Source organism: Pteropus vampyrus, unplaced genomic scaffold, assembly GCF_000151845.1.
Source record: "Pteropus vampyrus isolate Shadow unplaced genomic scaffold, Pvam_2.0 Scaffold582, whole genome shotgun sequence".
In the NCBI taxonomy this organism is placed as follows: Eukaryota; Metazoa; Chordata; class Mammalia; order Chiroptera; family Pteropodidae; genus Pteropus; species Pteropus vampyrus.
The window spans coordinates 583585-601941 of record NW_011889363.1 but is presented as its reverse complement, the minus strand read 5'-3'; the positions used below and the strand labels follow the sequence as shown (position 1 = coordinate 601941).

General features: G+C 35.6%; 1 protein-coding gene across 1 annotated transcript in view; it reads right to left on the bottom strand.

Annotated features, from left to right (window-relative positions):
* OTC (ornithine carbamoyltransferase) overlaps positions 1-18357 on the bottom strand; it is a 62082-nt gene that overhangs the window by 41423 nt on the left and 2302 nt on the right. Inside the window, exons 2-3 of the mRNA XM_023525609.1 lie at positions 8550-8688; positions 7001-7082 (exon numbers count right to left, since the gene is read on the bottom strand). Of these exons, the coding sequence (XP_023381377.1) occupies positions 7001-7082; positions 8550-8688 (221 nt within the window). The remainder of the gene's footprint in view (positions 1-7000; positions 7083-8549; positions 8689-18357) is intronic.

Here is an 18357-nt window from a genome sequence, read left to right as displayed (position 1 = left end):
ATTAAATGGAAAATTCCAGATATAAAAAATTCATAAGTTTTAAATTGTGCACTGCTCCGAGTAGCGTGATGAAATCTTGTACTGTCCTGCTCCATCCTGCCTGAGATGTGAATTATCCCTTTATCTGGTGTCTCCACGTTGTATGCACTCCCTACCCATTTCTCACTGAGTAGCCATCTCAGTTATCAGATTAACTGTCATGGTATCACAGTCTTGTGTTCAAGTAACCCTCATTTTACTTCATGAGGCCACATTCATATAACTTTTATTATAGTATACTGTTATAATTGTTCTATTTTTATCTCTTTTAATTATTTATAATTGTTTTATTTTATCTATTTTATTTTAGTTGTTGTTAATCTCTTCTGTGCCTAATTTAACAGTTAAACTTTATCATAGGTATGTATGTTTAAGAAAAAACAGGAGATAGAGGGTTCTGTACTATTTGCAGTTTCAGGCACCCACTAGGGGTCTTGGAATGTAACTCCCATGGATAAGGGGGTACTACTGTAAATACTTTGCATGTTAAATGTTGATAAGTACTTTATAAAAAATAGAGCACAAAGAGGGGACAGAGAATGTAAAGAATAGGAGTTGTAATTTTAATGTAGTCAAGGAAGACACACTGAAACATACCAGACAGTGGAAAGAGCCTGTCCTGAAGTTCTGAGGAAGGGTCATGACTGGTAGGTTCAAGGGACATCAGGAAGCTTGGTGCATAAGGTACAGAGTGTATGAGGAGGATAGTAAAAGGTGAGGTTACAGAAGGAAAGTAGGGAGGAAGCAACAACTTTGACTTTTGTCTGAGGAAAATGGAAAGCCATTGGAAGGTTGGAGCAGAAGAATGATATGATTGGACTTAGATTTTAATAGAATATCTATAGTGGGACATAGGCCAAAAATCTGAATGAGAGTTGGTAGCTTGGACCAGAGTATTGGCAGCTGAAGTAATGAGAAAGTGATGGGATCCTTGATATATTTTGAAAGTAGAGCCAACACTAAGCTAATGACCTTGCTTCCTACCTCACTGGAAAAAAATGGTGACAATAAGAGAACATCCAGATTCTACCACTCTATTTCCCCATCTGCCAGCATCTGTACCTATATATTCTGCTCTCTTTCCTGTTAAGCATAGATGAACTTCCTATGCCCCATGCATGCACTAGAAGCCATACTCCCTTGCTTACTCAAAGATGTTGCTCTAGCAATTCTTCCCTTTCTTCCTTACATTACCTACATCTTGAATAGGCTATTCTCATTTTTTACTCATTAATAAAAAAATACAAACTTTTTTTGTCTTATTTCCCCCACCAGGTATCCCTTCAATTTTTTGCTCTTTGCAGAAACACTCTTTGTTTTTTCTTTCTCTCTCCAAATCCTCTTTTCTCATTTCCTTCAAACGTATTCCCATAAGGCTTTGGCCCTCCAACACTACACCAAAACTCCTCTCACCAAGGTTATCAATCACCTTCACGTTGCTACATCTAGTGGCCATTTCAGTTTTCATTTTTCTTTACTTAATATCATTTAACATAGTTATTCACCACCTTTTCCTTGATATTTTTTTTTTACACACTATCCAGAACACCACACCTTGCCTTTACATCTACCTTGGTAGTTGCTCCTCCTCAACCTCCATTGCTTGTTCCTTCTATTTTCCTTGATTTAATATTAATATACCCCAGGGCCAGTCCTTGGTCCTCTTCCTTCCATCTACACTTCCTTTTAAATCTTATCCAATCTCATGGCCTTAAATACCATCTATATGCTGATGACTCCAAATATCCGTAGGCCAGATCTCAGTCCCTTACTCCAGACTAATATCCAACTTCCTTTTCAACATCTTTGCTTGTGTGTCTAATAGACATCTCAAACGCAATACTTCCAAAACTAAACTCCTGATCTTCCCTTCTGTCCTGTTCCATCCTGCTCACAGTTGCTCAGACAGAAACCTTGAAGTCGTCCTTGATATCTCTCTCTTACCCGACACATGAAGATTCTTATTGGCTCTCTCTTCAAAATATACTCTTACCCCCTCCATTACTACCACCCTGGCTTCAGTCTCTATATACTATAGCTACCTATTAACAGGTTCAATATTTCTATCTTGTCTCCGCCCCCACCCCAACAGTTTATTCTCAGTAGAGCAGTCAGAGAGATTCTTCTAAAATTCAAGTTAGATCATATCCCTCCTCTGCTCAAAACTCTCTAAAGCTTCCCCCATTTTACTCAGAGTAAAAGCCAAAGTCAAAATAATGGAGTACATGTTTTCCCCCTGTTCCAGGCACATTCTTCTCGCTGAGAGCACTTATCACCTTCCAACATACAATATCATCCACTTACTGATTATGTCTATTGTTTATTGTCTGTGTACTCACTAGAATGTAAGTTTCATGAAGGCAGGGATTTTCTTCTGTTTTGCTCACTGATATATCACTCTCAAGAACTTGGAATAAATGCTGGTACATAGTAAGTACTCAGCAAGTACTTATTGAATGAATGTGAGTAGGATTTTGACTCTAGAGAGAGAACCCATTCTTTTCACTTGAAAACATCTCCTAATTTTGCTAACAGGAAGAACAGAATGTTCTATTATATGTGAACTGAGGCTAATGGGATTTAGTGATGATTATAATCCCTAATCACTCTTGAGCACTTGATCTGCTTGTAAACAGGAAGGACACCTAAACAAATATGAATGCTGCACATTCATCAAAAAAGTGTTTATTGTGTGCCTACTATGTGCATAGCACAGGGGTGACTATCATTGAGAGTTGGGGACTATGGAGGAATTTTTATACAAAGTTTAAGACCTCCTGGCATGTGTGCCCCAAGTCATACTCTTACTTTGACTAGAAGTCATTTTACTGTAATAACCCAGGATTAGTTTTTTGCTTTCTCATTTCTTTCTTTATATTATAAAGAAGATTCACATTAAGCCTGGACTTATGAGGCAGGGGTAGAAAGAAGTGTTACAGAAAGTGTTAAGAAGTAGGAGTCAAAGCCTTCAGCAGTTCTTAGAGGAGATAAAATAGGGAGACATTGCCTCCGAGAAGGGATTGCCTCTGTAATTTTGGTCACTGATCAGAAAGAAGCCTCAGATCCCTGTACAAAATCACAGGTCAAACATTCACCAGTTTATCAGACCTAGGTGGCAATAAATGCTTCAGGAGGGCATCAGATGTTCTGAAAAGCCACGAGGAGCTGCTATTGCTGAGGAGAGGAAGGCAGAGGGACGAGAGATAGGTCTCTGCACCTTTCGTCCAGGGAAGTCTGCTTTCATCTGTTCCATTTGTTTATGTATTCACATTAGACATTTTTGAACAAAGGGTTTCTTCTATTAATATCTTAATTTCTGTCTCGGAAAATAAAAGTACATCTTATTTTGCTCTTTCTTTTCCTCACAGAGCCCCACAAGCTTTGGAAGAAACGGTATAAATAGAATTCATGCACTGGAAATCTGAGGGCTCTTTTGGTAGAACTAAGGCAGCCATTAATCTCTCTGTGCTTCACTTTCCTACCTGAAGAATAGTATCATGATTTTTATATTGCCACCTTTGTAAAGGTGACGAATTTGAAACAGCTTGCAAAACACTAGCTTTTGTTTCACCTTGAAAGTCGTATACCAATGTTAAATAGTGAAAAGAGCCATCTCTTAGGATGTCCTGTGCATTTTTCTATTAGCTACTATACTTACCAATATTAATAAATGTATCTGTCTATCTGCTCAATTAACTTGCAATAAAAGAATATAATCATCAGTAGACACACAGGAGAATTTCATGGTTTGCCAGGCAGACATATACAAAGAGTGGATGAGGAATGAATGATCTACAACTATACACAGCGACACTGATACATCTCATAAACCCAATGCTGAACCAAAGAAGCCAGACACAAAAGAGCATATGCTGAATGATTCTATTTATATAGAGTTTAAAAATGGGCAAAACTAATCTGTGATATTCGAAGCCAGGATAATGGTAACCCTTGGGTGAGGCTGTAGAAACTGGAAGAAGATGCAAGGGAGGGTTTCCGATTGCTATTAATATCCTGTTTCTCCATCTGGGTATTAGTTACAGGGATGTATTCACTGTGAGAATTCATTGAAATATATGCTTAATGATTTGTGTACTTTTCTGTAGGTGTGTTAAACGATAATAAAAATATTACATGAGCAATATGGCATAAGTTGGGTGGAGAATTTCATTCTGTCCCCTGAGATAAGGAGAAATACTGCTGTATCTCTACAACTCAGGCTTAGGATGGAATCCTCAAGGATTATCCTGTGATGATCACCCCATCCCAGAGGCTGGCACAGAGCCGGGGTAATAACAGACAGTTTTAATTACATCCTATTTTCATTCTAAATGCCAAGGTAACAGGTTTCAATGAGAAATTGTGCCAAGGGACAACTATTAAGATGCATATGTACACAGTAGAAAAGCTTTGCCATGTTTGTGTTGAGGTTTATCGTTTCTGTAAGCATTTAAAACAGCTACTTATTCTGGTTCTCCTACTGCTGAGTTTGGCAGAATGCCATATGCAATTAGAACCATGAGTATTTATTGAGGATAATGATGAATACTCTGTGAACCATAGCTTTTTATGGTCATATGTTCCTTTTCTCATGTAGTCATAGTTACAATTTGCAATTTTGTGCAGGTCTCAGAGATCTCCTTTATAGGAAGCCATCATTTAACAAAATGTTTAATGCCACCTGTAGAAACAATTTTACTAGAATAAAACATGACTATCATATGTCCAAATTAAATTAGATACTTAAAAAATACATTTAAAAATAGCTTCCAATTCTGGATCTGCCATTTATTAGCTATGTATCCATGGGCCATTTGCTGAACATGTTTCAGTCTGTTTTCTTCAATGATCTCACCCTCATAGAACTGTCATGAGGATTAAGTAAGATAATCCATGTAATTAATGAAGAATACTTGGCACAGGATCTGCACCCAAACGCTTATTAAATCTTCACTCTTGGTTTTATTAATAGCTTAACAACCACATTATATGTAAATAGTAAAACTGATCACGTATTCAAGGGTCTTTGATATCAAACATAATATTTGAATAGAGAAAAGTGGTAGAAAACTCTATCAACTAAGAAAAATTGACTTTAAAAAACTTAAAATTGAGAAATTTCGATGTATTAATCAATTCTTTTGATAACTTCCCAAAAGAACACCTCTCAAGTACTAGTGATAAAATGTGATAAAATCAAATCAAATCCTGCCCAACTCATGGAAGACCAATGTGGAAATTGAGCAGAATTTGAGAATTACTGACTTGTTTATGCAATATTTATTTTTCCTTTACTACATGACAGATATCAAAGTGATCTTTTAAAGGAGCCAGTCAACTTTAAAGAGCAAAACATTCTCATATGTTTTCTTTCTAGGACTTTAAAGATTAGTTGACACCTTATATGTTTCCTCTCTTCCTCCTTCCTTCTCTCAGGTAACAAGGGGAGTTCGTTAGTAAGAACGGTGAACTTGGCATCTGAATCCTGGTGATGTTTGTATGAATTGAGTAAACTTAGCAAGTCATTTAATCCCTCTGAACTTAACTTTGTTATGTATTTGATAACTTCACTACTGATCGTTACAAGGCAAGAATTGTACAAAGTAGATGTTTACTTCTAAGCCCTAGAAAGCTCTGATGCTTGTAAGTAGAATAAGATATTTGAAGAATCAACCAATGTGCTTTTGTTTATGGTACCTTTTCCTTGATCCTATCCATTTGTCCATTTGGACAGTCATATTGTTGATTCAAGAGCAGTCTGATAGAACAGAAATGCAGAGAGAAAAGAGGTGGGGTATGGCTTATAAGTTTCAAAATAGATGTTTTGAAACTCAGTACAGAGACAATAGTTTGAGGAAAAAAAATAAATTTTGAGTTTCAACAGCCCAGGATTTCAGGCACAGACAATAGGTTTGAAAGAATACATGGATAATTAGAGCAAGTTTTTCCTTCTATTTCATCACTAGGCCCCCAATACTGTGAACTGGAAGGGGAAGAAGATGAGTGGGAGAGAAGAAACAACAGAAATAGAAATTGATGGATCTTTGACACTGTACCCTGCTGTCTGGCTGTCTGTCCCCCAGACCAAGTACTGAAGGGTGGGGAGCAAGGTGGAAATTACAGAACAGTTTGGGAAACCACATAGTTGAAGATACCTGTGTCGTGCTTTTAAGACAGAGCTCTAGGAGGCAAGAAACGTTATAGAATTCCCTGGTACTCAACATGAGGAAAGAATGATAGAGTAGAGGGACTTTTGCAGTATCTCTGTGCTCAGTGTGGCATGCAGAACTGCCAAGAGGCTGAGAGAGCAAAACTAAGTTACATTTCAGGTTTTGTGATCAGAGTGATGCAAACTGCACAGTGAATGGAAGACAGCCAAAGTCCAATGGAGATACAGAAGTCTCCACAAACTCCATCCAGCGTGGATCTTTGATGATGATGCCCTAATTACCAGTGACCAGATCCCCATAGCCCTAGATACCTTGACATTCATATACTCTCCAGGACTTAACTATGACTGTGAGAAAAGGGAGAGGAGACCCTATACTAACGAAGCAAACCCTGAAATGACAGGATCACATAATGTTGCAGAAATTAGGTTTCCATCTAATTGGTACAAAGAAAAGTTCTTTACACGTTAGAAAAATACACATTTTTTTGCCCACATGAGTTTGAGGCCTGAGAATTTGTGCTCACTTGCATTTTGTACTTAAGTTGAAGTACTGTTTGAGACTTCTAGTCAAGTCCTCATTGAATTCCTACAAATGAAGCTAATCATTCTGCTTGCGCTTCTATGAGAATTGGAGAGCATTTAGGGGCTTGCATTGCTACTCCCAGAGACAATGTTTCCCCTTGTGATTGTTAAAGGGATAGACAAATCCCCTCCACTGGGCTACTCTTCCTAGGTCCTCAACCTCCGAACCCCTCTTCAACACAAGAGTGAGTTTGTCTGTGGACTCACCTGTTTCTGTAGATAATCTTGTTCTAGTACTTCTTTTTTCAAAAATCATGCCTAAGGTCTTCCCTTGCAATAAAGGCAAATACTGAAAATCAAGGACAAGAATACAATTAAAATGAAAAATATATTTATAGCCAGTATCAAGGATTATGTTTCAAAACTTATTCTTTACATTATCTGAAAATGTAGAATAATTAATCACTGTTTCCAAATAAGTATTTGAAATGTTATTTAAAAAGTGAATTTAAAATAGTTTTTTCCCATGTTCTATACAAATGAGAGGAAGGAACAGGAACTCCTACAGCTTATTGACATAGAATTTGAAAGTATTATTAGTTGCCCTGGGTTCAATCTAAACACTTGTATATTAATATTTCACACTGGAGCCATCTTCTTACTTAAATCCATGGAAATCCTCCTCATTGTTCAATGATCTTGAAGATGCTTGGTTCAGAAGCATTTTCTCAGCTAGGGACATGCTACCCTATCACAACATGGGGCACTAAGACTCCTAAAGATGATGCCTCACAATGTTAGCTACACTTTCATCATGCACACTTGTGGGAGTGCAAAGGCTTTGTTTCTGAGATTGTGTGGAAACAATTTGGAGAGTCTGGTGTGGGTGGGGCTCTTCCTCCTTCCTCTTCTATAGATGGACTTTCCTGATAGGATGAGTTCTGGAACAAATAGGTTCCTGCCAGCTAAACTTCCTCACACACAGCATAAAGAACAAAGGCCTAGGGCCTTGGGGGACCTTTTCTCCTTATTTCAAGTCTTCTTATAGGAACATCAACTAATAACAGTTAGAGTCACTCCTGTCTCCAATTTGTTCTTAGGAACTTGGAAAGCTAGTGAACTAGATAAGAAAATCAAGGTTATGTAAAACTTTTTCAGACTGAAACCAGCTCTTTAAAAAACTTTTTGAATACAAAAGCTTGGAATATGAAAATGCTTTCACAATTAAGCAGTCTAAATGAAGCTATTGCATTAATTAAGTGTGTTTCAAACATAAAGTGCTCAAAATGCAAATAATGATTACAGCTGAGCACCATATAACATCTTTTCTTCTACTTGGTTACCATTTAATTGTTTTTCTTTCTAATCTAAAAATTTTTAAACACCATTACGTTATTGTATATTTTTTACATTATCCTAATGATCATATATCTGATATGCATTCACAATTGAAATTTATTGCTAGAAAAAAAGTATCGTCTTTATTTTTAACTTGATAGAAAACAAATAGGGAAAAGAAAGGAAGTGTAAAAATAAAATCTTTCCAGAGAAATGATTCCTTAGGTTCTGATCCAGTTAATAATGAATTTCAACATTCCATATGAAAGAAGTGCAATGACTTGCCATCGAATAACTGATTTTTATGCTTTTTATATGCCTATACACTCAGTGATAATCAATTTCCTTGACTGTATAGTTTCATTACTTGTTACTGTTTAGGAATTTTAAGTGTATTCTTTTCTCTCTTTCTTTAGAAAGGCTGTCTTTAAAAAGGCTGGTTGGCAGTAACAGAAGGTAAGATGAAAATGCTACATACCTCTCCTTTCTGTTTTATCCTAAATTTCAGATCTGCTGATAGCCATAGCATATACTTAATTTCTTCTCCTGTAAAGTTCTTTAGAGTGAGGAGGTCACGACCCTTCAGCTGTTCTTTATTTTGTAGTGATTGTCCACATCTACCAAAAAAAAAAAGAAAAATAAATATATATATATATTTTTTAAGAAAAAAAAATGTCCTGTAGTGACTCATTTTATTCTTGAAACAAAACATAGTAAATCACATGTAGCTTCATGTGTCTCTGCAAAGTGCTAATGCATTGAAATTAATATGGCTGTGGTTGCATTTTAGATATCTAGTATTTTGATTGTTGAGAGAAAAGAAGTTGAAGAAAGAGATTGAATTCTTATTTGTTGTAAATAGCCATACAAGTGGCTTTGCCACTTACTAGTTGTGCAACTTTGGGCAAGCTACTTAACCTCTCTCTGCACCTAAATTTCTCACCTAGAAAATCGGTAAAATAATCTTATAGGGTTGTTGTGTAGATGAAATAATTTAATACATGAAAATTGGACAGTGTCTGGTATATAATAAGCATTTGATCAATTTTAGCTATTATTATTGAAATTATTAGATTGGACGATCAGAATTTGTAATGTACATACAATAGAAAGCAATTTCATTCTTTTCCCCCTACAGTCCTTCAAATTTATTCTTGGAGATTTGTTCTTTTTACTTGTCCCTAGTCAAATACCCTGTGGCTTTTCTAGTAACTTTTTTTTGGGGGGTTGGGGAGGGTAGTTCTCTGCTTGCTTTATTCCCTCAAAGAGTCTCAGTAAAATGATGTATAAGAATAATAATGATTTTTTAAAAACTTTAAGAAACCTTTTCCTTCCAACTTATGCCTAATTTAAGACTGCCTCCTCTATATAGGAGAAGAGGGATTGTGAGCTGTTTTCTCTGATTCTCTGCCTTCAATTCTTCCAAGTAAAGCCAAGGGAAGGTGAGGAGTTAAGGGCCAAGCAAAGTCTGGTTCTGTTCTAGCAATGTAGAATTGGCATAGGTGCTTGAGGCCAACTCTTTCTCTCATGCGGTGCTTTTCAGGGTCCTTTGGAGAACAATCTCACTGCTGGGAATTTCTCATAGCAGTCCTTGATGGCAGAAAATTACATCTCTTCTGCTATCCAAGGGAGCACCTTCAGACTCTTTTTGCTGAGCTCTCTCCACCCGTTCGGCAGGTCTCTTGGTCATGATGTGAAACGATACCACACTAGGTCTCTTTCTCATTCCATTTCGGTTCATGGAAAGCCCTTCATGTTCTTTCCTCTGACAAGAGTCAGGTCCATCCCAACATAGATTCCTCTTGCTCTGCTATCAAAACAGGTGTAGGCCTGACATTAGTGTATTGTGTCTCCAAGCTCTCCCATTGAAAAGATGGGTGCCATTGGAGCCACAGTCCCTAGGCTTGAGGTAATACTTCAAATGATAATACTTCGAAAATTTTCTTCAAATCTACCATTCGTTTATTTGTTTCTGCAATAGCAGCTGCAGGTGATCACCAATGGGTTGCAAAGCTAATTCTTGTGTATCTCCTTTGCAAGCCTTTAGTGGTCTGGCATCTCACTTTGTATTGTGAGAAGAGTCAGCATGTATTGGGCCTGGGCAGAAACTGAGACAGAAGGAGTCTCATTTTAACATTCCATTACATTGTGATGATAATAATTGTTATTTGGGGTAATCGGTACATAAAATAGATAGCATTTATTCCTTCAGTATTCCCAAGTGTGATCTCTATTTAATAATAATTAGTATTGTATAACCATTATAAATTATGAATAACCAAGGGCAAATTGTAGATCACCACGTATATTAAACATTAATTTTACCAGGAGTAGAACAACTGTCATTAAATGATTGTGCTTAAATTTTAGCCTAAGAAGTGAGCTTGTGATACTTGAGATAAAGAGTAAATTCTCTGGTGGGATCTATGTATGCCTTTTTGCAATTGTGTCAAGATAAGAAACTCATAAATTCACTCAATTTGTTTTTTCCACTGCATGATGTCAAATAACTTGGACAAATGAGTATTTCACTAAATATCCAAATTTCCAGCAGAGTTGATTGGTTCATTTTGTGTTCAGTAGGGGAATAGATTTTTTTGGTAGACCTTTTGGTAGACCTTCAGAGATTCTAGTTAGTAAGAAAAGGAACTTCCATAAAGATGGTGGGTTTGTGGGTTAGTTGGCTAATGATTGGTTGATTGATTTAATATAAGATAACAATGACATATTCAACTTCAATAGAAAGTACTTTTTTCAGCTTATATATGAATCAAAATTTTGGTCAACATTCCTCTTTCAAAGATGAACCGGAGTCTTCAACTTTTAAAATATGTAATTCATCTATTCTCCAAATGGAAATTTCTTTAAAACAGCAATCTTTAATTTTTTTTTATTATAGACCCTCAATATTTAAAAAAAAGACATAGATCTATGTTGATTTATCAATAATATATGTGTTACTATCCTGATAGATTATATCCATAACAAAACATAAAGAAAAATAAATAAAAATTAAAAGTTTAGACTAATGAAAACCAAGTGTTTTAAAATTAAATGGTAAATATACAAAAACATTTTGCTGACTAAAGAAATTTCTAGATTAGAGCTCCATTTTATTCCTTCTACTGGAACCCTACTAAAAAGCTTACAAAACTGTGTCTAAGATCTGGATAGTAGTAGTGAGCAATTTGATAACTTTGGAGACATGGGATTTAGGCAGGAAATTTGTTTTGACATGTGTAATTTGATTATATGTTTGGTTCTGATAGTATTAATTAGTGATAATATTAAGCAATACTTAGAATATATAAGTACTGATATTGTTGAGAAGCAAACCATTTGACTGTTATTCATGCATTTTTCAGAATCAACTGGATTTTTTTTTTCTGGGGATCTGTAAACAAGTTTAACATGTCTGGCCTGGAATAGAGGCATGGCAGCTTCATCTTTCCCAATTCACATTTAGGGCAGTTTGGAAAATATTTTTCTTCTGGAATAAGGTCTAAGCAACATAAAGTCACAGAGGATAAACTCTCTTGACTCTTTGTCTTACAATAATATATTAATATTCCTTGGCTTAACAGTTACTCCAATATCATTTTAAAAGGGGGACAAAAACTTTGCTGGAAAACCCTGCTCCCGGGATTCAAGGAATTTGGAAAACATCACTATAGTTGTTGAGCTTATATCCATCAACAACAGGAAAAACAAACCATGAACTAATTTTAAGTCTTTATTTTTTGCCTCGAGCTCTAGCTCAGACTCCTAGTTATTTTGGAGCCCACAAAAGCTGAGTCTCCAAACTGCTATGCTCAAGGGATTCAATAACCTCCTCCAGTCTCAGTTCCCACAAGGTTTTGTTGTATCCACTTCCTTCTAAATAATTAAGGGACTACAAGTTCCATTTAAGAAAATATCATAGATCTCAGAATCATGTTGTTGTTGAATCACAGAGAAAAAGAATTAGAGATTAAAAGAAAATTAAAAATTTGCAGGGAACTAATCTTCTCTCTTCCCTTTCCATGCAAGGAAATAGGAAAACAATGGTGAAAGAGGAGAACCGACAACACCTTTAACTACTTTAAAAAAGCTCCAACGTCCAGCCCTTATTTATTACCCAAACAGAGGACATATTGGGGTTTTCTCAAATTTTTCCTTATACATTTCAAGAAGTTTCAAAATTGAAGGTGGGGTTAGGGTTAGGGTTAATGTACTGCTGTTGAGATCGCATTATAAGATATTGCTCTTTTTATTTCTGCTCTGACACATTTGAGTATGAAGGTAGAAAGAAGACACAAACATCCTGCTTGAACGTTCTGTTTTTGTCCAGATCTTTCATTTTCAAACTTATATAGTGACAGAAACTTTATTTCAAATTTCAAATTATTTTTTTAGACCACGACTGATCAAAAGAATGCCTCTTCATGACTACAGTGTCCACATGGCAGCCACTGATAATGTTGCCCTCATTCTTGTTGCCCTCCAATAAATATTAGCAGATAAGCTTCTTTTTATATTTAATAATCAATGCAAAAAATCACAATTGTTCTGTGACTTTTAAATTTTTTTGCCAGAACATTAAAAAGCCTCTTATTGTCAGTATAAATATATACAGACAGTTCTGGCTTTAAAAGGTAGAGTGGAACTTAAATAGCCATTAAATCTGAAACCGTGCAAAGCAACTTTAATAATCAATGCGAAAAATCACAATTGTTCTGTGACTTTTAAATTTTTTTGCCAGAACATTAAAAAGCCTCTTATTGTCAGTATAAATATATAGGGAAATGACAAAGATAGCAAAACTGATATATATTTAGTACATTGTAATTTAAAACATTAAAACATTGAGAATTATAGTGTTTTATTTCTTTGTAAAAATTGTCAAGAGTAGTTTGAACAGTGCATGCTGTCTTTTTATCATATAATTTATGATACAGAGCAAGCATCTTTTCTATGCTTTGGTGAATTGTCATATTCCTTTCTAAGTTTGAATCAACTTCCAACATTTTATACTTTGTACTTTCAATATTTTGAAATATCTCTGACAGTTCCTTTAATATGAAGTGTTTTGCAGGTATTACTTCCTCTGAAACATCTGTATACTTTTTGTCACAACCTCTTTCTTTATTTATGTCGATAAGTTTTTCTTCACTAAGTTCCTCTGGCTGCATAGCTATTTCTTTCATAAATACATTAACATTTGATTCAATTTAATGACCAGTGTTATTTTTTATTTCTCTGTTGCACTTTCATCTCTGTCAGAGAATTCTCCCCTTCAATTATTCGTTTTTATAAAATATCACATGGGTTTATCACTGGGAGGAAATAAGGCAACACAACTATACTTTTTGCTGTCTATATGTGAACTGAATAACAGATGCACAGTGAGCAATCACCAACAGACTGAAAGAAGGGGTGTGATTAATCACCGATCATGATGTGCATCTGTTATGTACATAGTGATTTGTGGACTGAAGAGCCAGCATTGAAGTCTTTACTTTGTTCATGTACTCACAATTAATATACCATGGCAACTGAAATTCAAAAGGCATACTTAGAATACTGGAGTTATTTAACTAAATTGAAGTTGAAATTCCTGCATATTCGGACCACGTAAATGAAATACTGCCTGTACCTTAGATGCTGTCTCATCGTAAGACTCTTATATGCTATTCCTTCTGTCCAGAACACTCTCCCCTCAGCTGTCAAGGCAGGCTTTTTCTCATCCTTAGGCTGGAAGCTTAAATACCACCCCCTATGAGATGCCTTCCCTGACTATACTAAGTAGCCTCCTCTTTGCTTTCCTTCGTTAATAACACTGATTATAAATTTTAATATATATGTGTCTATTTATTGTTTAATTTTTATTTTTCCATTGGATTATGTGATCCATGATGTCAGGGATCTTGCCTTTTTTATTCATTGATATTTATGCAGTACTTATTGAAATGTCTGGGATATAGTAGGCATTTAATAAATTTTTCTAAAGTAAATGATGAATGAATGATAGTACATCTCTGGGGCAGAAGTAAATCAATTTGTATAAGAAATTCAGCAGATTTCTAGATGGATTAAATCTGAAACCATGCAAAGCAACTTTAATAATCAATGCAAAAAATCACAAATGTTCTGTGACTTTTAAATTTTTTGTCAGAACATTAAAAAGCCTCTTATTGTCATTATAAATACATAGGGAAATGACCAAGATCTGATGACAAAAAAAAGACACCAAGAGCCCCAAAAGAGAATTAATGTTGAGAGAAAAGCAAGTATGGGCTGTGGCCCAAGCCTAAGAGTCATAAAGGAGAACTGAGTGTAGCCTAGTGTGATGCTACAGCTGAAATCCCCCAGAACTCAACCAATCCAGTACAGTATCTGTACTACTGAGAATAATGGTGGGACATGCATGTGAAACAAGTGCAACATAACCTTGGATCCTAGGTGCAGAAGTCTGAGTAAAGTGCAGAAACCTGGAAAACTGCTCAGAGGGCATGATGGGACAAGTTTTTGCCCATGGCACCATGAAGGCCAAATCCAAAGTACCATAATAGTAAACTATAATGATATATTGGCTCCCTCTCTCCACTAACCAAGGGTTCTTGGAGACAAAAAGGGTAGAGAGGTAAATACTATACATCGGGTCATACTGGCATGTGAGGGATTGAGTGATTAACTGGAAAGAAATTTTAAAATTGCACCTCAATTGGTGAAGCGGGTCATACTGTTTACACCACTGGAAAATCATTAGAGTTATCACCACCTTTCTCAATTCTATCCAGGAGGTGGGGCAGGAAATGTTCACTTGGGAAAAAAGCTGTTTTTAATAGATATCAAGAGCTAACCAGGAGAATTTATCACTGGAAGGAAAACAAACACAATGGTTCCAGTTTAAATTCCTATCCTGTTTACTATCTCCCCATAGACCTCCGCTTGGCTCCAAAATGCAACTGCCACACCTCTTTCTTAAGCTACTTAAACATTAGAGAAAAGTAGAATTTGGGCCATGTTGAAATGCCTCCACCACAGGCCCCCTCACCCCCTCTTTTTCCTGGTCTCTATCAAGCATTTCTTGCTTTTTGGTGATAAACTCACACTCAAATTAGCCAGGTAAAACTGCTGGCATTAAATTCTCATAAAGATCCCATGCCTCCGTTGGAGGCAGCCTAGTCTGATTCACAAACACCCAGATCAGGGCCAGAATCACTACTTTAGTGTTCCCATAAAATTTGTGGTCTTTTTGTACTCAAGTGTGTCTCCTTGGTAAACCAGACTTAAATCACATTGTCATTCTTCAGCCAACACACAATATTCTAGAAAATAATGGGAACCAGGCACAGATTTTCTGTCAAAACTATCATTGCAGCCTAGTTAAAGCCAGCACATTTGAAAAAGGCAAGATTAGTTCCTTACATTAATTTTATACCTTGAAAAAATAATTATAGAGATTTTTCAACCCCAAATCACTGAATGCTAAGAAGTTAAGCCAAAGCAATAGTGGGCCCTTATTTTAGCTTTATCCAAATATCTTCCCAGCTATAAAATGGAAGTATATTCTCTATTGGCAGAAGGAAACTTTTATTGTTAGAGTCCACGTTTTCCAACTCTGGTAAATTGTTTGAACATAGGGAGAGACCTGAATGTGTTTCCTTGTATAACTGTATTTTGTTGGAAGAGAAAGATGCTTGATCCGAGTAAAATGTGGTCAGTCAGAAACAGACTTTGCCAGAGCAGGAAAATATTCAATGCTAAATGGTATTTTGATCACCATGGAGAATTTAAGATAAAGACTTTAGCTTCTGGAGGCATAAGAAAGGGCCTATAGCCCCTGTGGCTGAGATTCTGGTGTTACTTTAACTTTACAGATTGATGCAATAGTTAAGGCATATTTTCTTGATTTTTTTTTTCTTTATTGAGATATTTTGGCTGTACCTTAAAAAAAGGATATTGTGCAAGGGTAGATTAACCAACTTGATCAATTTGGAAGGATCAGAGTAATCAAAGCAGTGGAATGAAAAGAGCAGTGGTTTTAAATATTCAAATTCTAGTCCTAGTTCAATTATGACTTTGGGTAGATCATTGCCTGCCCATCTTTAGCCTCAATGCCTCATTGGAAAAATTAAGGAAATGTACTAAAATTCAGTGATTCTTCATGTCTTTGCCTTCCACAACATTCATGAAGTTTATAAACACAGAATTTTTCACAGGCCATACTGGAGTCATCGAATTCTTAGTGACCTAACTTTAATTCCATCTCTTTCTTTCCATCTCAAGAAGGCATATTGTAATGCACACAAGGAAGAGCGACTTCATTTTCACAAAACTCTTGAATCTGATCCTACTAATTAGAAAAAAAAGCACAATCATTTCCAAATCTCTTTATTATTAACAATAACAGTAATAATGTATTAATAAAAATTTACTCGAAACATTTCTCACTGTTGCCACATACTCATATGTGGTATAAATTACTATTGATAACTGAGTGACTAAGTGGTTTCTAAGATACCTTAGATTGTCAATATTGTAAAATGTAAAATTTTCCCTCATCTGAAATTGAAGAGTTAGCTTTATACAGACATACTATTAAAGGGCTGGAAACCCTAAACGGTTGAAAATCTGTGGCCACCTCTACTTTTATCTTAGTTAAATTACTAAATTACTAAATTACTAAAAATAACAAACTATAAATAAAATCCAAATTCTACTGTTGGCCAAGGGTAACAATATGACCCCATTCCATTCCTGGCCTCATGCTTTATATGGTTTTCTGAAGTTAAGAAATATGTTGTTGTTGTTTTTTAATGCAGTCATTTTAGTTATGACAGAAAATGTGAATAATGAAAGAGGATTGTTTTCTCTCTGTGCAAGAACATGGGTGGCCTGTGATTGCTTTATCTGTGTGTCCATGTGTATATAGATAGGCATGTGTGTGGGATGAAGGGAATATATGAGTTAGTGAAGCCTGGAATGACATACCTGAAAACCAGTCACCTCCGGCTCCAATCCATAACCTCCACAATAGCTCAATATTCTCTGAAGAAATTTCTATTTGTGAGATGAAACTGAACTGCACTGACAAATTTATCTTCTCTGATAAAGAGATTTTTAGTGGTTTCTTTAAAAGCTATAAGTGGTTTTCCTAATAGACAACAAATCATAGGATACCGTCTAGTATTCAAACACAGCTAGGCTCTAGAGCCTCATTTGTGAGATGAAAAGCCTATGGATTGGGTGTTTTTGTCAGTCTTCACATCTGATCCTATTGATTTTGTAAAAAAATAATAATAATAATAATAATAATTGACTAAAAATGATTGATCTAGGAGCAAGCATGGATGGCTTCTACCTCACTTAAGCTATTATTTTATCTTGTCCATGGCAATATGGCTCTCACTTCAAAACTGTGCCGTCCCTGTTTTGTGGCACTGCCAAACCATAACTACATATTTCCTATTACTCTATGGTGGTACACGCATGTGGTAGGTTTTGTAAGAAGGGCCCTCCACCTTTCCCAAGAGAGCTGGTGCGGGGAGTCAAATTTCTGTGGAAAGCTGAAAATCAAAGTAAAATTACAACAGGGAGCTTTTCTTTGTTGCTGAGGGGTCATCAAAGGCTGTAGGTCTTATCGAGGATCAGCAATTTTGAATTCATCTAGCTGGAAGGTAGTGTGGCTAATTAAGAGTAGAAAAGAAAAATGCCCATTTCACATGAGAATGTCACTGTTTCAATGTTATCCCATTTTTCAACAGAGACTCACACTCTTAAGCTCCTAATAAGACAGGTGATTCATATATATATATATATATATATATATATATATATATATATATATATATATATGCCTTACTGTTAAAGTATACAGCTGAAACTTATTGGATTTCGTTAACCAATGTCACCATTAAACAATTAATTAATTTTAAAAATAGAAAAAATTAACCTGTAATAATTGTAAAAAAAAAAAATTAATCATTAGCAAATATCGTCTCCCATTCCATTGTCTTTTTGTTTTGTTGATGGTTTCCTTTGCTGTGCAAAACTTTTTAGTATGATGTAGTCCTATTTATTTTTTCTACTGTTTCCCTTGCCCAGGGAGATATATCTGAAAATAAATTATTGTTAGCAATATGAGAAAGTTTACTGCCTATATTTTCTTCTAGAGTTTTATGGTTTCAGGTCTTACATTTCAGTCTTTAACCCATTTTGAGTCTATTCTTCTATACGGTGTAAGAAGGTGGTCCAGTTTCTTTTTTTTTTTTCTTTTTTGCATGTATTTGTCCAATTTTCCC